Below are 25,226 nucleotides of genomic sequence, written 5' to 3'. Positions count from 1 at the left end.
TAGTATAAATTCGATTGTGTGAAATTCTAGAAGGTGTCTTTTCAAAAGACACCTTTAATATAAATTCAATTTTTTAATGGACTGATAAAAAAAATTGTGAAAAAATGTCTCTTGAAGAGATACCTTTAATATAACTTTAATTTTTTGGAATGGTAAAAGGTGTTAATTCAAAAGACAACTTTAATTTAAATTCACTTTTTTATAATGTATATCATTGATATAAAAATTGTGGAAAATGTCTTTTAAAGAGACACCTAAAAATGTCATAAATTCGTCAATATTTTTGTAACTACCATTTTTTAAGATTTTTTTTTTTTTAAAAAAAAAAAACCACATGCACCTACCCTTGCCCTAAGAAAGGGTTCCCTGATATCTAGGGACAGATTTTAGATCAAAATATTAGGAATATAAAATTAATTTTTTAAAATGTAGCATATTGGAAATTATTTCCAAATTCATGACACTTTTTGTTAGGTTAGAAAGTGTCTACTCAAAGATACCTTTCAAAATTCTAAAAAAAAAAAAAAATTGAATTTATGATAAAAAAAAATGTATTTTCAAGAGACATTTTTAATATATATTGAATTTTATGAAATTGTGGAAAGTGTCTAAGAATTTAAATATAAATCCAATTTTTTAGAATTATGAAAGGTGTTTAAACACCTTTAGTTTAAATTAAAATATTTTAAGTATATATTATGAATTTGAAAAATATAGAAGTTGTTTTTTCAAGAGACATCTTTATTATATATTGAATTTTTTAGAATTATAAAAAATTTATTCAAGAAACATTTTTAATATAAATCCATCTTTTTGAAATTGTGAATGGCGACCTTTAATTTAAATTCAGTTTTTCTAAGCAGATTTGAAAATTGTAAAGCTGTCTTTACACCTTTGACGTGGTAAAGAGTACTATAAATTTGTAAATAATTTTTTAATTACCGTTTTTTAAGAATTATTTTTGAAACTTGTAGAAATTAAAAAAAAACCCATGGGAGACTACCAAAGTACCCATTAATGTATGCCCTATCATGTCTTCTCTTTTCCCTTTACCTAGTCTCCTACTTTTTCTCCACAGGACCAATATTTTTTTATGCCTTTACTTTGTTAAATACTGTCGTGATTTTGAACATTAAGCGCTGTATGAAGTCAAGTCTTTCTAAGAAAGGAGTTGGAAACTCCCTTTCTGGGGTGTCTATTGGTCGGCCAAAGGAAAATAATGGCCTATTTCACCTACCAGAGACTCTTGCCCATCCTGTAGAAATTCTCTTTCCCAAGTCTTCTTGTCTCTTATTTCCAAGTCAACTGCCGTGCTAAGCAGATAAAAGAGAGAAAACATTGTTTAAATAAAGGGAGAGGAGGATTACCTTGTATCTGTCGGTATGGAGGGAGAGGAGGATTGCCTTGTTTCTGTCTGTATGGTGCCAATGCTTTTGTTGTTGAATTGGGGATTTCGCATGGGCTCTGTTTCTTTTCTTGTTCTATTTTTTCTCTCTCATTCTGTGCTTCTTTCCTCTGCTGAAGAAGAAAGGAAACACCCTCCAACTTGTCCACCCTTTGACTGTGAAAAACTGGGCCGGCTTCACTTTCCCTTCAAAAATGAAACAAACTCAGAATGCGGATTGTGCACAATAATACGATGTACTGAAGAGCTTCCACGGATCCAACTGGAAAGGGAAGGAAGATTTTTTGGGGTGAAAAATATCTCTCAGGCTGATACCATAGTAATTCAAGATGATTTGCTTAAAGAGCACTTGCAAGGCGGCATATGTGAATTGATTGATAACTTAACTCGTTTCCGTTCTCCTTCTGTTTCTTTCAAACCAGTACCCCCTCTAGCCGAACTAACCCTGTTCAAATGCCACCGTAATCTCAATATTGTTCTTACCACAGATCATACCTATACCGGTTGTAAGGACTACATTATCCACTATAATCATCCAAATCATACTTCCATTACTCCACCTCTGCCTCATAATCAACCAAACCATACTCCCACTCTTCCACCTCCACCTCCACTGGACTGTTCTATTATTCAGTATCCAATAAACATGAGTTTAGGAATGGACAACCTGGTTGCCCTGTTGACTTCTGATATCACTCTTGAAGTGCATCCGTCCCGTGAATGTTGGAAGTGTCACTCTAGTGGAGGCCAATGTCTAGATGACGAGGGAAAATTCCGGTGTGCACATACAGGTGCACAACATATATAACAATCTCTTTCCTTATTCCTTTCCTCTGTTCTTTTTCATTTTTTTCCCTTTTATTTTCCTGGTTTGCATTTACGTACATAACCCGCTGCTAGGTATGGAGCATGAATTCCTCTCTTCTAACTGTAGGGCTCTGGTATGAGAAAATTGATGTTTGTGCAATGTAATCTATATTAGATTTGCAGAAGCAGGCTTTGACTCTTCTTTTTATGAGTGTACTCTTTGATGTTCTGGAGAATACCAATATGATGTAGATTAATACAATGTTTACTGTTTAAATTAACATTGTTGCTATTTGTTACTTGTCTTGCAGGGAATGACAAGCGACTGAAGCTAGCCCTAGGATTAGGTAATATACTTCTTTAGCAATGTTCTTGTAGATAAAAAATATTTGTTCTCTACATGTGTTTGGACACCAGCTGAATCCAATTAAGCCTTAATCTATTGCACTTTATAGCATTTAAAATGAGTTTATATGTCAACTATAAGGAATTTTTTCTTTAATTGGGGATTTCAGTAATGATCAAATTTCAATTTCTCACCATCTTCTTTGTGGTTAAACAATACAAAAGTGATTTCCACTAAGATCTTTATACATGATCATCCTTATGTCCGTAGTGAAAAACTCTTTTAGCATTAATGTAGTTGACATCAAGTTTGACCAGCCTTTTTTGCCCACTGCAGGTATCAGTGCCGGAAGCATTACCATCTTAATAATTTGTTTCTTTATCATCTGGCAGAGCCATAAGAGGAAGTATGCTCCAATTTTCCTCTCAAGGAACACATCTTCAGATCCCTCTTCAAAATCAGAGTTGGAAATAACGGGAGCGTATTTTGGCATCCTCATTTTTCCCTACACTGAACTTGAAGAAGCCACTAATTATTTTGACCCTGACAGAGAAATTGGAGATGGAGGTTTTGGAACTGTATACCATGGTAAGGTGATGGACAACTGTGATTCTGTTAATAATTCACCTAATCACTAGGAAAATGCTTAGCAAAAAGAAAAAAAACTCTTAAACGACAAATTTGTCACCCTTTTAAAGAGGCTATTCTTTGATCTTTGTCAAATAGGACAACTGCGAGATGGGCGAGAGGTTGCTGTCAAGCGCCTATACGAGAACAATTACAGGCGGGTTGAACAGTTCATGAATGAAGTTCAAATCCTCACTCGTTTGCGCCACCGGAATCTTGTCTCCCTTTACGGCTGCACCTCACGCCACAGCCGTGAACTCCTTCTGGTTTACGAATTTATTCCCAATGGCACAGTCGCTGATCATCTCCACGGGGATCGAGCAGATTCAGGCTTACTCACATGGCCTATCCGATTGAGTATTGCCATAGAAACTGCCACCGCATTATGTTATCTCCATGCTTCTGATGTTGTACACCGGGACGTGAAAACTAACAACATTCTCCTAGACAATAGTTTCTGTGTTAAAGTCGCAGATTTTGGGCTTTCACGACTCTTCCCCACCGATGTTACCCATGTCTCAACCGCTCCACAAGGGACTCCCGGCTATGTTGATCCAGAATATCACCAATGTTACCAGCTTACAGATAAGAGCGATGTTTACAGCTTTGGGGTTGTCCTTATTGAACTCATATCATCACTGCCTGCTGTAGACATTAGTAGGCACAGGCATGAGATCAATTTGTCTAACTACGCTATAAACAAGATACAAAAATGCGCATTTCACGAGCTGATAGACCCGCATCTTGGATTTGATTCAGATCTTGCGGTTAATAGGATGACTACTCTGGTGGCAGAATTGGCCTTTCGCTGCCTGCAACCTGATAAGGAAATGAGGCCTTCCATGGATGAAGTCTTGGAGATTTTGAAGGAAATTGAGAGTGACAAGCATGAATTGGAGAACATGGACACAGCAGCGGACAGTGTTGGATCCTCGATGCGTAAGCCGCCATCACCTTCACCAGATTGTGATGAAGTGGGGATGTTGAAAAGTGTCCAGCTGATGCCATCACTAGATACTGTGACGGCAATGGCCCAGTAGGTCTACTACACCAGGCGCCAGTGCTTAAGTTTTCCTTGTATTTTGCCTTTTTTACGCAGGAGATGCTAAATATATCTGAAACATGTAACCAGATGTAAATGAAAGGGTTAATGTTCTTTCTCATCTTTGTATCTTTGTTTTGTTGTCCTTGTACCAGAGATGAATCTCAGATTCATTGTCTGCTTGATTTAAGGTCCGATGGGAATGTACAAAGTTGAAGAAGCTGCCATTGATATGCCCAGTTTTGATTTTGCTAGTTTTGGTCTCTCTTGTGATTGTGATTAGAATACGGAATCATCGATCTTGTTATAAAATTAAAAATTTAGTTTTTAGATCCTTTCTTATAATTTAGATTATGGTTGGATATGTCTCTTTTTTTTTAACTTAAAATAATAATAACAATAATTTTTATATAAAATATAGTGATACTTATATTACAAGTTAAAGTATTAAGTAATTTATATTACCTTAACTTTTAAAAATAATTTTTAATAACACAAAATATTTAAGTTCACATGTTTTTTAAATATATAAATAATATAAAGTGAAACAACAAAAAGAATATAATAACAACTTTAAAATTCATATATATGGTTTAAAAGAGTTTATACATATATAAAATTAGAAACTTTTTCCCCATCTAGTGTGTTATTAAAATCATCCCCTCTTCAAATATGACATTCCATTGTGTCTCATAAGATTGTTGGATCAAATAGCAAGATACCCTTTTGGGTTTAGAGTAGATAATATTTATGTAAAAAGGAACAAACTATTACAAATAGTATTAAAGTTGCACTCATAACCTCAGTGTGTAAGTTTGTTTACCTACGCAAGGGATATCCATTTGTTTGACCTCAGTGTGTAAGTTATGTTTGAAAGAAGGTGATTGTGATATCTCACATAAGTTAGGAAAAAAGTTCATGTCATTATATATATATATATATATATATATATATATATATATATATATATATATATATATATATATATATATATATATATAAATTTCTCTTAATCATGTTTGACGCACTTTAAAACTATGGGACCTTAATGGGCTTAGAATAGACAATATTTACGTGATAATGAATTGATCATTCCACATACTTTCATGGATGGCTCTACTGGTTGAACTATATCATTCAAAGGCATGCCTCTAAGTTATCAACCTCGATCCACCTTGACTATATAGTTGTCTTTGAACTTTGAATTTATCCCTAGATATATTGGCCACCTTGACTGTCTTAGATTACTTGGATATCCTTAACTTCCTCAAGAGAGAAGTAGTGATCAAGACACTAGAGAATAAATGATGGAAATTTGTGGAGCTAGCATCAACAGTTGGCCAATATATTTGGTGCTACCTACAACTTTTTCATAGCTACCCGTTTTGTATCTATGACACTAAAACATACTTCTTTGGCTACCCAGGCTTTGGAATTTTTTGTGAAGAAAATAAGCCTCTCTTTTGGACATTCAGAAGTGATTATTTCATTAAAGATATCTCTTATGAGACCCAACCACTTTGGTTAGTCAACAAGCTGGAAATGGTTAACACTTCATTCGTTGCCCCTCAACAATTTTTTTTGTGTTTGATTTTTCTTCCATTTAATTTACCATCAAGTTTGTTGATTTTATTTTATTTTATAATTGCATAGAAGGAATACCTCTAATTTACACACATTCTCCAGTAACTTGTGTTTCCACTGCCACAAATTATTCTGTTGCTATTTTGAACACTAGGTATATGAATTGGAACTTTGAAAAAAATGCTTGAAAAGATGGCTTGTGAGAGGTACGTGGGCGCACCGGTGGATTGAGAGAGAATGCAATATAATCAAATAGTGGAGTGTCGAAAACTTCACTTCATGTGTCCTTCTTAGGCTCAAGACCCTTTGGTCGTCCAAGGTAAGTAGATAATCCATCTGGTATCAATCCTTCTGAACCAAGATAAGCTCTATTTGGCATAAGAGGAGAGATAGATTTCTTTTTTCCCCAATGCCAGACAGAATGTCGATCGGGGCTTCTAGATAGACAAACCAATCCAGTCGAAAATTTCAAGCATTAGACAAATGATTAATCACACTCAATGCCTGAGCAACAATTTAAATGACATTTACACCCAAAAATCAATGTCAATCAATCGTTACACGCAATCAGCAACATTGATAAACGTAAATGCATAGTCAGCGATATGGTCCAAGATTCTTACACGACAGCCAACAAATGACACCAATTAGCAGCTCTTGTTTGGTATGATTGCCTAGTCCGCATTGAGATGATGACGTTGATTACCTTATTAAGGCTTAGTATTCGCCACGACGGCGATCATTAGTACAAGGAAAACATGAATGCACAATCAAGGTTGTGAAGATGGTGCCATATGTTTTATAAAAACCCCTTGAGAAGCATGAAAAAAGGATACTCACACATAGCCATTCAAAATAGTTGAATTCACTTTTGCTAAATTGTGACTTAAGCTTTGGAGATGCGTACTCGGACCACCTGTTAGGACATAATTTTGTGTAGGGAAGAAGTCCATCTGACTTTAGTGAAGCTAGACGGACCTGTATCCAGTTGGCATAACACCAACATTGGCGTCATTTGTGGAAACCGACTAAAGATATCAATACCCTCAAGAAACCCATTATTAGTTATGGGTGACGAATCCTATTTTGTCTGCTATGAAAAGATGGAGATATGCCAATGAGAAAATGAACAACGGATGTAGACTCTACTCCGCCAAACGAAACGACTAAGAGAAGAGAACGAAGAGTTGCAGACTCAAATGTCAACAGTGGGCCCCTCTCAAAGTCGGCACACTCAAAGCTGATAAACAACCTCAAGACGAACTGTTGAGGTATCTTTCCTCTAGGGCACAAATTTCTCATCTGGTAACTACTCGAGACGATTTGAGGAGGAGCATTCGCCAACTCGTCAAATGTAGTTGGACGAAAACACTAACTCCACTCAAGCATCAAGGAAAATGAGGTGTAGCAGAATGTCACATTTATCTGACGCGATGCGAGCCCAACTGGGACCTCAAGCACAGGCATGAAAGAGCAACCACGTATGTTTGAAACACTAAGGGCACATCTAGGTCAGCCAGTCGTAGCAACTACATGTGAATGACCTTCTCAACTATCAAAGCAGCAGCAAACGAAAGTAACGACAACTCGAGCCCCACTTGACTCTATCAGCTGACGGTTGGATGACATGCTCTTCACGTCTTTCGATCCCCATATCATTAACTATGAGTCGCCCAGAGGGTTCGTAGTGCCCAAGTTCACAATATATGATGGAATGAGTGACCCATTTGACCACATCATACATTTCAGACAACTCATAACCCTCGACATAGGGAATGGTGCACTGATATGTAAGGTCTTTTCGGCCAGGCTACATGGTTAAGCTCTCTCCTAGTTCCATTGTTTCCCGCAAAATTTCATGAACACTTTCCGAGACATCTCAGAAGCCTTTGTAGGCCACTACCTATGTTTCCCTCGCCAAAAGCAAAACATAAACACCCTACAGAACATCAAGTTGTAAGAAAATGAGATGCTATGGGACTTCATGAAGCGGTTCGGAAAAGTAGTGCTCAAAGTTGAATATTGCAGTATGAACGTAATCCTATAGATCTTCAAGCGAAGCATCAGCCTCGGCAGACCATTTTTTGAGTCCCTCGCTAAGAAGTCGTCTACAACGATGAATGACCTATTTAGGCGAGCAGACAAGTATTCTATGCTTGAAGATGATGTCCGAGCAGCCTCTCAATAAGTCTTGGTCACTAATCATCCAACCAAGAATGATAAGGAGGGGAATTCTAAGCCCTCAAAATAATCGAGGCAAGGTAGCAAGAGGCAAAACGGCAAACAGCAGTAGCAAGTGAGACTAACTCTCCTAAGCATCTCCTATGAGAGACTCATCCCGTAGATCTGGGACTTGTCAGACTTCAGATAGTTGGAGCTAATCAAGACAGATCTGGTCAGACGAGACCGGAACAGAAGGTGCTTCTACCATAAGGATCATGGCCACACCACCGAACAATGCAAGAGTTTGCATTACTTGATGGAGAAACTTATCAAGGCCGAGTACCTTAAGCAATATGTTCGCACAACTAGCGAGCAAAAAGAGACAACACCAAAGGTAGTCGTCCAAGCCCCTGCATCTCTGGCAGTTCCCAGAACTGTCATTAACTATATACACTGAGGTCCAATAGATGATAAGCATAGCTCTAAGCAGCAAAGGCGAAGGTTGCTTCGTGTGACTTCTGTAAGAAAACAGATTAACTCCATTCAGTGCACCTTTGCAGAAGGAAGTGTGCGTCTAGTCGACAACATAATCACCTTCCCTCCAATAGATGTCAATCGGGTGTTGCAACCTGATAAGTAAATAAGACCTTCCATGGATGAAGTTTTGGAGATTTTGAATGAAATTGAGAGTGACAAGCATGAATTGGAGAACATGGACACAATAGTCGATAGTGTTGGATCGTCGATGAGTAAGCCACAATTTTCACCAGATTGTTATAAAGTGGGGTTGTTGAAAAGTGTCTAGCTGATGCCATCACTAGATGCAGTGACTACTCAATGGGACAGTAGGTCTACTACACTAAGCGTTAATGCTTAACTTTCCCTTGTATTTTGCTTATTTTTCAAAGAAGATGCTAAAAATATGTGAAACACGTAACCAAATGTAAATGAAAGGGTTAATGTTCTTTCTTATTTACGTATCTTTGTTTTGTTGTCCATATACCAGAGATAAATCTTAGATTCATTGTTTACTGGATTTAAGGTTTGAAGGGAATGTACAAAGTTAAAAAGTTGTCATTGATAGCCCAGTTTTGATTTTGCTAGTTTTGGTCTCTCTTGTGACTATGATTAGAATACGAAATCATTGATCTTATTTAAAAAACTAGTTTTTAGATCATTTCTTATTATTTAGATGATGTTTGGATATGTTTTCTTTACTTAAAATAATAATAACAATAATTTTTATATAAAATATAGTGACATTTATCCTACAAGTTAAAAGTACAAAGGAATTTATATTACCTTAAATTTTAAAAACAATTTTTTAATAACACAAAATATTTAAGTTCATATTTTTTTAAAATATATAAATAATATGAAGTGAAACAACAAAAAGAATATAATCTTGACTTTAAAATATGTCTACATGATTTAGAAAAATTTATACATATATAATGTCAAAAAAAATTTCCTCATCCAATGTAGGATATTACAATCATCCCCTTTGTAGATATAATGTCGTGTTGTGTCCCACAAGATTGTGAGATCAAATAGCAAGATGCCCCTTTGGGTCTAGAGTAGACAATATCAATGTGAGGGAGAGCGTATTGTTACAAATGATCTCAAAGTTAATTCATAACATCAGTGTGAGTGTTTGTTTAGCCCCCCCAAGGGACATCTTTTTGTTTGATCTCATAATCCTATGAGATATAATGAGAACGTTATGTCTATAAGAGAAGTAATTGTGATATCTTGCATTAGTTAGGAAAAAAGTTTTTGTCATTATAATTTCTCTTAACTATGTAGACATGCTTTAAAGTTATGAGATCTTGTTGGACTTAGAATAAACAATATTTGTATGAGAGTGAATGGATTATTACACATACTTTCATGGATGTTCTATTGATTGAACTATATCATTTAAAGGCATGCCTCTAAGTTAACAATCTCACCTTTATTGTTTTACCTCTTCCATGATGAAAAAGTTGTAGGTGGCACTAGTATTTATCACTAGATATATTTGCCACTTGTTGATGCTACCTCCACAAATATTCGTCATTTATTCTCTAGTGTCTTGATCATACCTCCACAAATATCTGTCATTTTTTCTCTAGTGTCTTGATCACTGCTTCCACCTTGAGGGAGTTTACTAGTTAAGGATATCCAAGTTATCCAACATGTTTTCTACTACTCTTTCTATATCACTCAAGGTGTTGAGGGCTTTTTTGGGAACAGTCTCATGGCTAATATGAACCACACCATAGGAAAGATTTGTTTGTGGGTATGAACTTTTCCTTTTTATACTTATCCTTACCCTCACCCTCTCTCCACTTAGGATTTGTGAAGCATTGAGTATGAATAATTAAAATTGTTAAAACAAATACCCTAATTTTAAAATATTATAAGATGTAGAAAATAGCTTACAACTAACACAACATTGGAAACAATTACCTTAAATCTTATGGTCAATTTAATAACTAAAACAATGATTCAAAATTTTATACTAGTTGTGAAGTTCATGTGGATATTTTTAATAACCTATACACACTAAAATAAAGCTAAGCATTCTGGGACTAAAACATATCCCCATGCATAAGGAAGTATTAGATGCAACCTTATCATATGATCATTCAATTGGTCTTAACATTATTATTCGATTAAAATATTTACTAAACCATTTTTTTGTTAGGGAGATATCATAGACTTGAGTTAATTTACGGTTAAATTTTGTTAATTAAACACTGTTAATTGAAAGATTGTCTTAATCTCACTATCAAATATAAGTTGTCTTACTCAAAAGAAAAGAAAAAAAATTAATATTAGAAATTCATAAATTTTGAACAAAAATTAATGATTGTCCTAGTAAAATGATTTGAAGAATGTGATTTAGTAACGCAATTATTGAATACCAAACCTCTAACGAAAATTGAAAATTATTTTGCATTTGTACTGTTATATGTTTATCATGCTCAAGTTGGCATGAGATGATGGCCGTAGGGACCCAGGGCCATGATTCTATTCGTTGGTGTAATATTTAAAAAGAAACTGTGATTTGGAATGTAAAGAGCCTGGGAGCACGATCAGAATAAAATAGGTCCTGCAATACAAGGTTCACCTGGGAGATTCCCAGGGAGACCCTTAGATGATAAAGTCAATTTCATACTTTTTTCCCTAGATACCTCTTACGTTTTTCTCTTCTTACTTCCACCTTTTTTATAGCTCTTCAATCTGAATGGAAAAACCTTCCCACGTTCTATTTTTCACACGATCCTCCCCAGGCTCATTTTTTAAGGGCGGTTAATCCCCACCATGCTTCATCGTGCTTGGCCATGTTTCCTGTGGGCCAAACATCTTGACCAAGTTCTTAGGATGGGCCTATTTCTTCTATGGGCCCAATTATGCAGCCCATAGAACATGGTGCTTAGCCCAAAACTCCCACAAGGAGTAAGAGCATTTTGTTGAAATCTAGAAACGCCCTCCTTAATTTTAAGTGTTAATAATTAAATTAAAAAAAAAAAAGAATCACGATATTTCCATCCCAGGGCCAAAGTCCAAATCCATCCATTAACCTAAAAGGGGGTGTATTTTCTCATAACCAGCTAGGCAGGGGAAGACCTTGACCAAAAGTCAGTTCTGCAACTCCAAAGGCATGCAATGAGTTATGGAAACTTCTACTTGGACCCTTCTCCTCCACAGTCCTCCCAAGATATTTCGAGTTATATATAAATTCCATAGTTTTTGTCATTATTGTTTGTTGTTTCGGAAGAGTACAAGTTACATAAGAGCCTAATGTTTGCAGTCCAACTAAGGAATGGCTTTTCCGGACGAAGACATCTTGTGTTTTATATATTTAGTTTGCAATATTATACATATTGTAAATCCTCTTTGAAAAGAGAGGGTTTATGGCCGGTAGATGCTGTGGAATATTTGAAGTCTAGAAGAAGCATTGCAAATCCAGTCAAATCAAACACCCAATGTCAGTCTGGGTTCCTTTTTTCTCCAACGATGTCCATCCAAATGTGTCTACACTACTTGTTCTATGTTGGGATCAGTATCCTCATTTGCCCCTTGGCTGCGGAGTCATATGCACCGGTTGACCACAAGTATGGAGCTTGCAAGCCTAAGAACTGTGGGAGTGGCCCAAACATAAGCTACCCGTTTTATATCTATGACACTGAAATAGACTTCTGTGGCCACCCAGGCTTTGGAATTTTTTGTGAAGAAAATAAGCCTCTCTTTAGAACATCCAGAAATTACTTCATTGAAGATATCTCTTATGAGACCCAATCATTTCGGTTGGTCAACAAGGAAGTGGTTAACACCTCCTGTGTTGCCCCTTAACATTGTTTTGTGTTTGATTTTTCTTCCATTGAATTCACCACCAAGTTTGTTGATCTTATTTCATTTTATTTTATAATTGCACAAAACGAGTACCTCTTATTTACGCACATTCTCCTGTAACTTGTGCTTCCACTGCCACAAATTACTCTGTTGCTCTTTTGAACACTGGGTATATGAATTGAAACTCTGAAAAACTGGTTGAAGAGATGGCCTGTGAGAGGTACGTCGGCGCACCCATGGATTGGGAGGGAAGGCAGTATAATCAAACAGTGGAGACTATGGACTACATACAGTTACTGAAGAATGGATTTAGTCTTCGATGGACTGGTATTAACTGCATTGAGGGCCAATTAAGTGGTGGTCGTTGTGTGTTTGATGAAAATAATGATGCAGTAAGTTTTTGCCCAGATCGATCATACCACGCATTGCAATGACGGCGAGGCAAAGAAGGACTGACTGCCTTTTCTTTTATTTTCTGTTTGGTTCTTTTACTAAATTTTTGCAAATTATGCACTCCTTTCTACGAAATGAGGAGAATAGGAAGGTTTCTTCATTCCTTCCAGGCCGGTTTGTTTTTAGTTCTCATGTCTTATGGCTTATTTTAACCCTTACTTTCCTTGTTCTGGCGAAATAAGCAAGCACACCAACCTGACGTTGGACCGTATGCTATCTTTGAGCTTTATTTTGATCGGGTGAATCCCTGAAACTAAGGAAATGCCGTAGCCAGAGTCAAACTTATGAAGACTTGTATTCCTCTCACACGCACCTACCCTTGCCCCAGGAAAGGGTTCCCTGATATCAAGGGACTAACAAAGTACCCATTAATCTATGACCTGTCGTGTTTTCTCCTTTCCGTTTACCCCGTCTTCTACTTTTGCTCCACAAGACCACTCTGTTTTTATGTCCTGATTTTGAAATTGAAAGCTGCAGCAAGTCAAGTCTTTCTATGCAATGTAGAAGGTGAGTTGGAAACTCCCATTATGGATTGGGTGTCTATTTGTTGGCCAATGGAAAATGATGGCCTATTTCACATGGGCTACCAAAGACTCTTCGCCCACCCGTAGAAAGTCTCTTTCCCAAGTCTTCTTGTATCTCATTTCCAAGTCAACTGCCGTGCTAAGCAGATAAAGAAGAGAAAACATAGCTTAAAGGGAGAGGAAGATTACCATGTTGCCGTCGGTTTGGTGCCATGCTTTTGTTGTTGAATTGGGGATTTCGCATGGGATCTGTTTCTTTTCTTGTTCTATTTATTCTCTCTCATTCTGTGCTTCTTTCTTCTGCAGAAAAAGAAGGGAAACACCCTCCAAATTGTTCATTCTTCCAATGTGGAAAACTGGGCTGGCTTAAATTTCCCTTCAACAATGAAACAAATCCAGAATGCGGATTGCGCACAATAGTAAATTGCACTGAAGAGGCTCCTAAGATCCAACTGGAAAGGGGAGGAAGACATTTTGAGGTGAAAAACATCCAGGGTGATACCATAATAATTCAAGATGAGCAGCTTCAAGAGCACTTGAAACATGGCAGATGTGACTTGATCGACAACTTAACTTCTTCCCCTTCTCCTTCTGTTTTTTTCACACCAGTACCCACCCTAACCAAACTGACCCTGTTCAAATGCCACCCTAGTCACAATATTGATCTTGTTACAGAGTATAATTATACCAGATGTCAAGACTACATTATCCACTATAATCATCCAAATCATATTCCTCCAACTCCAACTCCACCTCCACCTGGCTGTTCAATTATTCAGTATCCAGTAAACATGAGTACTGTAGGTATCGCTAACCTGGTTCCCCTGTTGACTTCTGATATCACTCTTGAAGTGAAAGTGTTCCCACCCTGTCGGAATTGTCTCCATAGAGGAGGCCAATGCCAAGATGATGAAAAGGGAAAATTCCAGTGTGCACATGTAAAAGGTGCACAACACATATAACAATCTCTCCTCTTTTCTCTTCCCTTCCTTTATTCTTGGTTTTTTTTTCCTTCTCTTTTTTTCTTTTGCATTTACAAAACCTGTTGCTATGTATGTAGCATGAATTCCTCTCTTCTAACTGTAGGGCTCTGGTATGAGAAAATTGATGTTTGTGCAATGTAATCTATATTAGATTTGCAGAAGCAGGCTTTGACTCTTCTTTTTATGAGTGTACTCTTTAATGTTCTGGAGAATACCGATATGATGTAGATTAATACAATGTTTACTGTTTAAACTAACATTGTTGCTATTTGTTACTTGTCTGGCAGGGAATGACAATCGTCTTCCAGGGAATGACAATCGATTGAAGCTAGCCCTAGGATTAGGTAATATACTTCTTTAGCAAGATTCTTGTAAATATAAATATTTGTTCTCTGCATGTGTTTGGACACCAACTGAATCCAATTAATCCATAATCTATTGCACTTTTTAGCATTTGAAATGAGTTTATCTGTAATAGATATAAGGAACTTTTCTTTTATCGGGGATTTTGGTAATGATCAAATTTCAATTTCTCACTATCTTCTTTGTGGGTTAAGAATCCAGAATCGATTTCCACTAAGATCTTTAAATTCTTCTATGTATATGTTTCCACATGTCCTTGGTAGGAAACTCTCTTAGCATTGACGTAGTTGGCATTAAGTTTGACTATTGTCTTTTTTCCCACTACAGGTATCAGCGCCGGAGGCATTACCATCTTAATAATTTGTTTCATCATCCGACAGCGCCATAAAAGGAAATATGCTTCAACTTTCCTCTCAAGGAACACTTCTTCAGATCCCTCTTCACAACCAGGATTGGAAACAACGGGGGCGTACTTTGGCATCCCCATTTTCCCCTACAGTGAACTTGAAGAAGCCACTTATCATTTTGTCCCTGATAGAGAAATTGGAGATGGAGGTTTTGGAACTGTATACCATGGTAAGGTGATGGACAACTGTGATTCTGTTAATACTTCACCTAATCACTAGGAAAATACTTAGCAAAAAAAAAAAAATACTTAAACGACAAATTTGTCACCCTTTTGAAGAGGCTATTCTTTGATATTTGTCAAATAGGACAACTGCGAGATGGGCGAGAGGTTGCCGTCAAGCGCCTATACGAGAACAATTACAGGCGGGTTGAACAGTTCATGAATGAAGTTCAAATCCTCACTCGTTTGCGCCACCGGAATCTTGTCTCCCTTTACGGCTGCACCTCACGCCACAGCCGTGAACTCCTTCTGGTTTACGAATTTATTCCCAATGGCACAGTCGCTGATCATCTCCACGGGAATCGAGCAGATTCAGGCTTACTCACATGGCCTATCCGATTGAGTATTGCCATAGAAACTGCCAGCGCATTATATTATCTCCATGCTTCTGATGTTGTACACCGGGACGTGAAAACTAAGAACATTCTCCTGGATAATAGTTTCTGTGTTAAAGTCGCAGATTTCGGGCTTTCACGACTCTTCCCCACCGATGTTACCCATGTCTCAACCGCTCCACAAGGGACTCCCGGCTATGTTGATCCAGAATATCACCAATGTTACCAGCTTACAGATAAGAGCGATGTTTACAGCTTTGGGGTTGTCCTTATTGAACTGATATCATCACTGCCTCCTGTAGACTTTAGTAGGCATAAGCATGAGATCAATTTGTCTAACTACGCTATAAACAAGATACAAAAATGTGCATTTCACGAGCTGATTGACCCACATCTTGGATTCGATTCAGATCTTGCGGTTAATAGGATGACTACTCTGGTAGCAGAATTAGCCTTTCGCTGTCTGCAACCTGACAAGGAAATGAGGCCTTCCATGGATGAAGTTTTGGAGATTTTGAAGGAAATTGAGAGTAACAGGCATGAATTGGAGAACATGGACGCAGCAGCGGACAGTGTTGGGTCGTCGATGCGTGAGCCGCCGCCACCTTCACCAGATTGTGATGAAGTGGGGTTGTTGAAAAGCGTCCAGCTGATGCCATCACCAGATAGTACGACCGCTCAATGGGCCAGTAGGTCTACTACACCAAGCGCCAGTGCTTAGCTTTTCCCTTGTATTTTGCTTATTTTTCAAAGGAGATGCTAAAAATATGTGAAACATTTAACCCGACATAAATGAAAGGGTTAATGTTCTTTCTCATCTTCGTATCTTTGTTTTGTTGTCTATGTACCAGAGATGAATCTCAGATTCATTGTCTACTGGATTTAAGGCCTGAGGGGAGAATGTGCAAAGTAAAAGAAGCTGTCGTTGATATGCCCAGCTTTGATTTTGTAAGTTTTGGTGTCTCTTGTGATTATGATTAGAATACGAAATCTTTGATCTAGTTATATGATTAAAAGTTCCGTTATGTCTCAACAGGGAAGCATTGATTAGTTTTTAAAAGCCCTTTAATCGGGTCATGTTTTCAATCGAGGGAAAATATATCAATTAAATCGTTCCATTAATTCAAATAAAACGTAAAAAGTCACTTCATCCGATGAGTTAATGCTCTTTTTCTCACTAAATTCTTTTCAATGATAATACTTGATTACTTTTTTTTTTAATCATTTTTCTGATTATTGATACCAAATAATTATGTGGCAGTAATAAAATCAAATTGATGTAATGCTCCATTGGTGATGTGGCAGGGGAAAGTGCATCCTGATTCCATGTTGCATAGTGTCTTTGAACACTTATCCCTGTCTTGGAAAAAATGGAAAATTATGTAAGACCGAAAAAACCTCCAAATTTTCGAACTATAAAACATTAGACGGTCTAATTTTTTACACAATGCAGAACAAAAGTTCATTGGCAACAATAACCCCCACCAACAATCTATATATAGTGATTATTGGGTATTTTTGCTTTTACCCTTTAACATATACCACGCCACCTCCTCCGATAACAACAGTTGAGAAGACAAACTTGAGCCATTGAGTCTGAAATTTGGCTAAGATGCATTGTCATCAATGATGTAAATGTTAGGATAGTCCTTCCAAAAGTAAGACATGATATAATAATCAAAGTTAAATTTTACTATTCTATCTTTATTTGTATTGATATTTATTTGAGCTTTCGAGTCTAAATCACTTGCATTATACATTATTTAGATACATTAAGAGTTGTATAAAAAATCAAAGTCATGAGTTCTTTGCAAATTGATGAGTAATCCATAGTCAGTTTTTGAACATAGATAATCTATTTAAGGTTATAGCACATTACTTCATAATTGGAAGGATGACTTGTCTTAATTATTAGGATGAATTTCTCATAGTGAGTATACTAGTATGCATCGTTATGCATTGAACAAAATTTATGTTAAATCATGACATTGGTTATTAAGGAGTTATAATTCACCCAACTACTATGCTGCATAAAATCTCAACTTTGAGATGATATTGAGTTAGTACTAATTTTTTCAATGGTTTTGACTTATGAGTAAAACCTTAAGGTGGTCGTAGATTCCCTATGGATTAGGTCATTGTTGATTAAAACAAATAGTAACATGTATTCTTAATAGAGGCACTATGATATCTTATAAGATTGAAACAACGTGTCCCCTTTGGTGGTCATAAGGACTTGTGATTATGAAATCTATAACGTCACAATAATTCCTTTAGTGGAATTGGACATATGCTCCTCATAAGCTAAAATATGTTAGTTGATTATATAATAAGGGGATTTGAGACTCAAGGATTGTAGAAGTAATATTGAAAGATTGATAGCATGTATCTCATAATTAGATTATAGACACCAGTTCATGGAGAATCTACATATAGTGGATAGTATGTTAAGGACTAGAAGAATTGATTAAATTGGATTTAATCAATTCATATCTTGATATAATAACATAGGATACTGGAGTGCAATTAACTCTCTTTAATAAAGTATTAATCAACTTCAAACTTATATTTTAATAAAGCCTACTGGTGTCAATGGTCCTCATTTGAGCTCAATGTCTTTTTTGGCATAATGGTTTAAGGAAAATTGGAGATTTGATCATTTGTGTATATAAGAGTGTTTTAGTAAAATGGTACAATTGCACAAGCACTTATGATTTTTTATTTTAAGGCTTTATGGAGAATTAATCATTTATATCATAAGGGCATTTTGGTTAAAATATCAGGTTGCATATGATTTTATGATTATTTAATTTTGTTTATCTAGATTCGATCAATTAATTAATTAGAACCTATTAGAGTCAATTAATTAATTAAAATTCAGTGAATTAGATTAAATGGCTTAAGCCTAAGTTAAACCAAAGTTGCTTAAGCCCACATGAGAGTCTATATAAACTTTATAGGTTTTAGGTTTGACTCTAATTTTTCTAATTTTTTAGAGACTTTGTCTTCCAAAGACCTAGCTTTCATATTTCTCCCTAAAGAAATATGTAGACACTAGTAATCGATGTAAGAAGAAGTCATCGAGTAAAAGATCATGAGATTTTGAGACATCTTCTACACAAAAAAAAAAAAAAAAAAAAAAATTGGGTTTGGGGACATTCAAACACTTGGTATGCTTTCTAACACATGCACCTTATAGGACCAAAGTTTTAATTTTTAATTTTTAATTACCTCCATTATGCCTAGGATCTTACATGCATTCACCTCAAAAACCCTAATAGATATCAAATCCCTTAGTGGTAAGCTCTCATTTTTATGAACTCCTCAATTGGAACCTTGAATGAAACTAAAGATCCAAAAAAAACCCTAGATCACCACTCATTGAAGAAAAAGCCCTAGAACTTTAAGAGCCTCTCATGATTCACCACCTGAACCTCCGCCCCCAACACTACTACCACTTTCATTGTTGTAACTCGCCGAATTCCCTTTGTTGCCTCTACATGTAATGGTCAGTGTGATGAGAACCCATGATGAAGTTACTTGAGTTTTGTTTTATAAGGGTTTGATGTGTGTAAGTATCATGAAGTTACTTAGATTGGCGTTTTCAAAAACCATTTTTTAAAATGATCTTTGAAATTTTTTAGAACAAAATTTATTTACAAACTTAGAATATTCCCAACTTAATTTTTATATTTCTAAATATTTATGAAAAATAAATTTATATATAACACTCTATTTTCAATCATTTTTTTGTATTTATATAATTATTTTTTTAAACAAATAAAAATAACTAAAAAGTAATCAAAATATGTTATCAGAAAATACTTTATTTTTAGAACAATTTTCAAAAACCTATGTTATAAGGAACAATTGACAACCAAACATGGTTTTATTTTTATTTTTATGTTTTGTTCTTAAAAGCAAAAAAATTGTTCCATAATTCTCAAACATAATCTAATCCTTCAACCTAATTTTAGATTTTTAAAACTAAAACTATTAATAATATTAGAATGATTTGGGTGAGATAATTTATAAATTAATTTTATTTTCTTATATGGAGAATCTCATTAATTCACTCAAGGGAGTAGGTGAAAATTTTTCACATCATATATGTACATAGAATAAATTAAAATATGAGAGAAAGGTAAAAAAAGAAAAAAAAAATTGATTCCAATAAAATTTACCAAAATTTTCATTTTCTAAAAAAAATAAGTTATCAAATATATAAAATTATTTTAATAATAAAAAATAGATTTTAAAATATAAAAAAAAATACTTCATATATCTAAATCTTTCATTTTTACAAATTAGTTTCTCAAAAAAAAAAACTTCAAATATATTATTGTATTATTTTTTAGATTTCTTTATGTTTTTACTTCTTTTTATTTATTCTTTCTATTATAGCTAATAATAAAATAATTTTTATATGTGTGTTCAAATTCGCAAGATAGATGAGAGAGAGAGAGGTGAGAGAAATGATTTGATGTAAAGATATATTTTATTTTTGTTTTCTTAATTTTCATCTTTGATGTAAAGACGTATTTGGATATTATGGATGTCACATATTTTTCCACTCAATTATATATCAATTGCTAGGTTTTAGGATAATTTTGCAACCGTTTATATCCTTTCGGGTCATTACTAGGATTCTCGAAAATACAATTCTCTTATAACAAAAAGGATCCCCACCAACAACTCGAAAACAACAATTCTTCAATATTTTTATTTTTGCCCTTAAACATACACCAGGTTGTTTGTCATCTATCATAGGGGTTGAGAATATGAAATTGAGCTCATTAAGCTTAAAATTTGATCAAGAAGCAATGTCACATATTACGACAATGTTTAATCCAATTAAGTTTTTTTTTTATCAAAACCTTGAATAGAATCAAATATCTGCCAAAACCCTAGATCGCCACCCATTGAGGAAAAACTCATAAAATTATGAGACTCTCTCACAATTCACCGCCTGAAACCTCCATCACATCCCTCAACCTTGCCACCTCTACTATTGTGGCCCACTGAATTACCTCCATTGTCGTCAACATGTAGAAGATCATACTAGATTGGAGAAATGAAAAAGAGAGATTATGGGTAGAAATCATAAGTAACAATTAGTCTAAAGAGAGCTTATGAATGATGGTTTCAATGTTGTGGATGGAGGTAGGACAACGATTATGGTCATATGAGGCCACTCTCCTTCATTCATGCTAGTAACATCAAGGATGGTGTCACCCACTTAAATGTTGACACACCTTTTGTCCATCGACACACCTCATGCATTTCACCACCACAACCATGGTCATGACCTTATTGTCCCCTTTGTGGCCTTGGATTTTTTTATTTTTTTATTTTTTGGGTGGGGGGAGGAGGCATTACATGGGTAGATGATGTCAAGAAAGGTGAGTTCCAATGATGTTTCAAAGTAAATGGTGGTGTTCTATTCATCAAATGACAAAAATAGAAATATTTATGACATGTTTAGGAATGTTTTAGAAAACAATTATCAAAAAAAAAAAATTTTAAACAATTTTGTGAAGATTTATAAAACAAAAGCCTATTTGAGAACTTGAAACATTCTCTGGATATTTTTCTATGTTTTCAAATATTTCTTAAAAATAACTCTTATTCATGATACTTTATTTTCAATCGTTCTTTATGTTTATACAATTATTCTTTTAAAAAATAACCTTTATAAAATATATGAAAACAACTTTGAACAATTAAAATATGTTCTCATAAAACATTTGTGAAACCAAGGTTTAATTAATCTCGATTTTGATGATAACAAAATAAAGTTTGAAACTAATGATTATATTTCAAGTGTGATTAGACAATAAGATTTTCAAAGTGGTGATCACAAAAACAAAATCAAGTCAAAGAGAAATCACTAAAAAAAATAAGACCTTAAAAAGAAGTGTTTTTTAAGACCTAAGCTTCATAGAATCTCTTTGTAAAATTGTTAATGCATTAGGTTTTTCATGCATTACATTATTTATTTATGCACCAACATTATTCAAGAGTTATTTTGTTTTAAATCTTTTAAAATTAGATGATTTCATGTTTTCAACTAAAACTTTGTGTCAAATGCTTTCCAATCTTATTTAAAAGGTTTTAAGTTGAAAATGATGATTGTTGAGCCAAAAACGACTTAATCGGTTGAACAGGATGAAGAACCGATTGACTTATTCAACTCAATCGGTCAAGGGGTGCTAAAATCTTATCTCTCTTCCAGAATGTTTGTTCAACCTGTCAAGGTTGAACCTCAATCGGTCGAGGGGCGGCCGAGGTCCAATGGTCACTTGTCATACATTAAATGTTAATGGCTAGTGAACCGATTGAATCGAAGCTCAACCAGATGAACCCACAATGGCTAATTTGGCATTTTTCCTCTATAAAAAGACTTCAATCTTCATTATTTCAAGAGTTTAACATTCCTAAACATTTCTTGAATATATTTGAGCCTTACAATAGTGTTTTTTAGTGCATCATTGTTCTAAAACTTGCATATCATTAGTGCACCATTCAATCTTAGTTTTTTCTTGTACATTTGAGCCTAAAGTTTTATACTAGGGTTTTGTGAAATTATTTCTTATCCTTATTTATAAATCTTTAAGAGGAAAAATCTAAGTGTGAGGTATCACTTAGGGATTCTCAAGTGTGGGGTATCACTTGAAGAGTTGTTCAAGAATGATGTATCTCTTAAGGATTATAAATGGTGTTTGGAGCCAAAAGTCCAAGAGAATTAATTGAAAACATAATCCAATTATATTACTTGAAGGTTTGGTTTGAAAGTTCTGAATTAGTAGAACCTCAAGTTTGGGATTGAAGTTAGAGGAAAGTGGACGTAGGTCAGGTTATGCCGAACCACTATAAAAATCTTGTGTTTGCATTCTTTATTTCCTACTCTTTTACTTTATACGCAATTAATTGTAGGAAAGTAAAAAATATTGTTTTATTATATATTAGCATATAATTGTATCTTGCATTTATATCATTAAAATTTTCAAAAAAAAATCATCACCCTATTCACCTCTCTCTCTCTCTTTCTCTCTCTCTCTCTCTCTCTCTCTCTCTCTCTCTCTCTCTCTCTCTCTCTCTCTCTCTCTCTCTCCCTCCCTCTAGAGTGATTACTTTAGATTGAATTAACCTAATTTTTTTAACAACATTCTTGTGAGTGATTTAGTTAGGTTAGCAATTCCAGGTCAAAAAAATGTTTTCCCAAATCCTCTCTCGAACTATTTACCTAATGAAGAACTTCAAGGTGTTGAAAGTGTTTGGAAGTGAAGGCGTGTAACTGAGGTACTGGATGGATGAAATTAAATCAACCAGCTTTTTCAAATTAATGAAAATATTTTTAAAAAGGTTTAGGAGACTTAGGTACCTGTTTTTTTTTTTTTTTGGCTAAGTATTTTTGTGTCTTGTTTCAAGATTAATCCATAACAAGTTGGATAAAGGGTTTTTCTTCCAATTTAAACCCAAAATTTTTATTTTAGGATTGGAGAATGCTAGGAACTATCACACACTTCCATTATGCTCATTTCCCATTCTAAGTGTGAGTATACTTATTTCCTAAGAAAATCTAACCCATTCTAAAGTTCAAAACAATTTTTGATTGAGTTTTTCAAGTATGGACTAACTTATTTGGTTCTTCCATCCATTCCCTCTTTGTGGTTATTGGGTTTAGGTAAAATCCATTTTGTTCTTATGTGGATTTAAAAGAAATCAAGATTGAGCTTAATGTGGATTCCAAGTGTACTCTAAAAAAATAAGATGGGTAGTTAAAGTTGAAAAGTGCTAGTCAAATGGTCTAGGAAGAATTAGTAGACTGGAGTTAAGGAAAACCCTATACTTAATTATTGTTTTTCATAACGAATATCTTTGATTGTTTGTAGATCCATGGTTTTTTTATCTCTTCAGAGAATTTCCACATTAAATCACGAGATGTCATTGCATTATTCTCTCTATCTCTTCATTAAATTATTTTTCTTTGTGTTTATCTTGGCTAAGAAAAATAACTTATTTTAAAGAATATATTAGTAGAGAATTTGAGCTAAAGTTTGATTGTGTAATCTTAAAATGATTTGATGATTTTTGGGTTGGTTTTTATTTAAAGTAAAAGGCATTTAAATTTGTATTTAGAGTACTTGAATACTTATTGGAAGAGTATTGATGCCTCAGATTTTGCATTTGAATCAATCTTAGGGAACCTTAAAAATACTAATTAAAATCTCCATTTTAGGTGTAATTTATAATTTAGATTCATCCAAAACCTTATTCTTAGGTGTAATGCATAGTTGAGATTCATCCACAACTCTATTTTTAAAATAAATTTTTAATATATAGTTTTATATTTTTAAAAATAGTTTTCAACTATGCTATTAGGGGTTACTCTCTTTATATTGTTGGGCAAATTATTTTTGCTATTGGGCTTTCCGATTTGTGTAGAAATTGGGCCACGGAATATTCAATGGATTCAGAATTAGACCTATTTGTATAATTTTCACTTTGAAAAAAAAGGCATTCACGTTCAGCTTGAAGTTCAAGCACCCCTCGAAGTCTACAAAAAGGAGAGAAAATCGAACCAGCGAGACTAGACTCTTAACAGCAGATAGATAATACAATGCAACCCAGTGCCAGAAAACCCTTTCCCTCTCAGCCAATCCATCAAAATCGCCGCCCTCGTTTATGATTCCCTGATATTCAAATTCCGATCTTGAGCTTAGTCACAAACGAATCCAATAATGGTGATGTTACAGAAATTCAAGCTCATGGCCACTCAGTGTGGCGCTCCTGCCCCAAGCCCCACCTCCAGTCCTCTCATCCAACTCCGCCGCCGCAAAACACTCCGCACGCTGCTGGGCCGCACGCCACGGCGGCGGGACTTCTCCGATCGACAAATTGCTGAAAAGAAAAAGAACAAGAAGAGCAAGGACTCGAGCAGCCGCACTCTGAAGGACCTGTTTGTGTCTTCGCCGCCGCTGGACGAAGATACCAAGAAGGCAGCGGAGAATTTGAAGAACAAAAGCGAAGCGTTTCCGTCAGCAATGAATGGAGAAGATATCAGCGGCGACGGTTTAGGAGCTGCTCCGCTTTCTCCGAGGCCGGTCTGGTTGGGGTTTCGGCATCGATTCATCAAGAGGGCGTGGCGTCCTGTTCTCGTCACTATTCCAGAGTAAATCATCGAAAACACAGAAAATAAAAATAAATAAATAAACTTTTTGTCAATACTCGTTAATGTCTTCCTTTGAAAGAAAAATTGTGAATGATGTGCTTTCAAATGTAATATAATGATGGTGGTTAACTCAAGTCGCCGGAAAAGAAAGTCTCCGGCAATCCAGTACGGCTCTGAAATTGTTGTAGATTGGAGTGTTTGTTTATTTAATTGTTTATTTTTAATGTTTGAAATTGAAGTTGGGAAAGAATGGGGGTGATGGGTAAAAAATAGCACGTGGATGGGCGTGAACTTTAATCAGAAATCGCGGGAGGATGATGCTTTGGGTGGGTATTTTGTTGGGATGGCTGCAATTCACCGGCGCAACTTAGTGGGAAAAGTGGTAAAGTGGTGAGGGAGTTGATGCGACCATTCAATGGTTCTGGATGATTCAACACACCATTAGACCAT

General features: G+C 35.2%; 3 protein-coding genes across 4 annotated transcripts; all 3 read left to right on the top strand.

Annotated features, from left to right (window-relative positions):
- The first annotated feature begins 1,382 nt into the window (after positions 1–1,382).
- On the top strand, positions 1,383–4,397 carry LOC117914677 (LEAF RUST 10 DISEASE-RESISTANCE LOCUS RECEPTOR-LIKE PROTEIN KINASE-like 1.1). Its single transcript, XM_034830115.1, has 4 exons — positions 1,383–2,196; positions 2,524–2,559; positions 2,895–3,146; positions 3,285–4,397. Exons 1-4 carry the CDS (start codon positions 1,383–1,385, stop codon positions 4,223–4,225), a joined length of 2,043 nt encoding a protein of 680 aa, XP_034686006.1. The 3' UTR covers positions 4,226–4,397.
- A 7,559-nt stretch (positions 4,398–11,956) lies between these two features.
- On the top strand, positions 11,957–16,553 carry LOC117917436 (LEAF RUST 10 DISEASE-RESISTANCE LOCUS RECEPTOR-LIKE PROTEIN KINASE-like 1.1). Of its 2 annotated transcripts, none has more exons than XM_034833730.1 (5): positions 11,957–12,642; positions 13,599–14,237; positions 14,584–14,619; positions 14,966–15,214; positions 15,352–16,553. In XM_034833730.1, exons 1-5 carry the CDS (start codon positions 12,522–12,524, stop codon positions 16,320–16,322), a joined length of 2,016 nt encoding a protein of 671 aa, XP_034689621.1. In that variant the 5' UTR covers positions 11,957–12,521; the 3' UTR covers positions 16,323–16,553. The 2 variants fall into 2 exon arrangements, with proteins under 2 accessions (XP_034689621.1, XP_034689614.1); XM_034833723.1 differs by having other exon boundaries at positions 14,563–14,619.
- Positions 16,554–24,130: 7,577 nt separating this feature from the next.
- LOC117917561 lies at positions 24,131–25,023 on the top strand. Its single transcript, XM_034833880.1, has one exon. The coding sequence runs from the start codon at positions 24,346–24,348 to the stop codon at positions 24,778–24,780; it is 435 nt and encodes a 144-aa protein (XP_034689771.1). The 5' UTR covers positions 24,131–24,345; the 3' UTR covers positions 24,781–25,023.
- Positions 25,024–25,226: the final 203 nt, after the last annotated feature.

The sequence above is a fragment of the Vitis riparia genome, chromosome 1 (assembly GCF_004353265.1).
Source record: "Vitis riparia cultivar Riparia Gloire de Montpellier isolate 1030 chromosome 1, EGFV_Vit.rip_1.0, whole genome shotgun sequence".
NCBI lineage: Eukaryota > Viridiplantae > Streptophyta > Magnoliopsida > Vitales > Vitaceae > Vitis > Vitis riparia.
The sequence above is the reverse complement of the archived record's forward strand: the minus strand, read 5'-3'. Positions and strand labels throughout refer to the sequence as shown.

What these genes read in the sequence shown, in the direction of transcription:
- LOC117914677 (XM_034830115.1), top strand. Translation starts at nt 1,383, where the DNA reads ATGGAGGGAGAGGAGGATTGCCTTGTTTCTGTCTGTATGGTGCCAATG. An exon ending in GAAGCTAGCCCTAGGATTAG is followed by an intron (nt 2,560 to 2,894) that starts GTAATATACTTC and finishes TGCCCACTGCAG; the next exon opens with GTATCAGTGCCGGAAGCATT. An exon ending in TTTTGGAACTGTATACCATG is followed by an intron (nt 3,147 to 3,284) that starts GTAAGGTGATGG and finishes TTTGTCAAATAG; the next exon opens with GACAACTGCGAGATGGGCGA.
- LOC117917436 (XM_034833723.1), top strand. Translation starts at nt 12,522, where the DNA reads ATGGCCTGTGAGAGGTACGTCGGCGCACCCATGGATTGGGAGGGAAGG. An exon ending in CCAGTGTGCACATGTAAAAG is followed by an intron (nt 14,238 to 14,562) that starts GTGCACAACACA and finishes CTTGTCTGGCAG; the next exon opens with GGAATGACAATCGTCTTCCA. An exon ending in TTTTGGAACTGTATACCATG is followed by an intron (nt 15,215 to 15,351) that starts GTAAGGTGATGG and finishes TTTGTCAAATAG; the next exon opens with GACAACTGCGAGATGGGCGA.
- LOC117917561 (XM_034833880.1), top strand. Translation starts at nt 24,346, where the DNA reads ATGGTGATGTTACAGAAATTCAAGCTCATGGCCACTCAGTGTGGCGCT.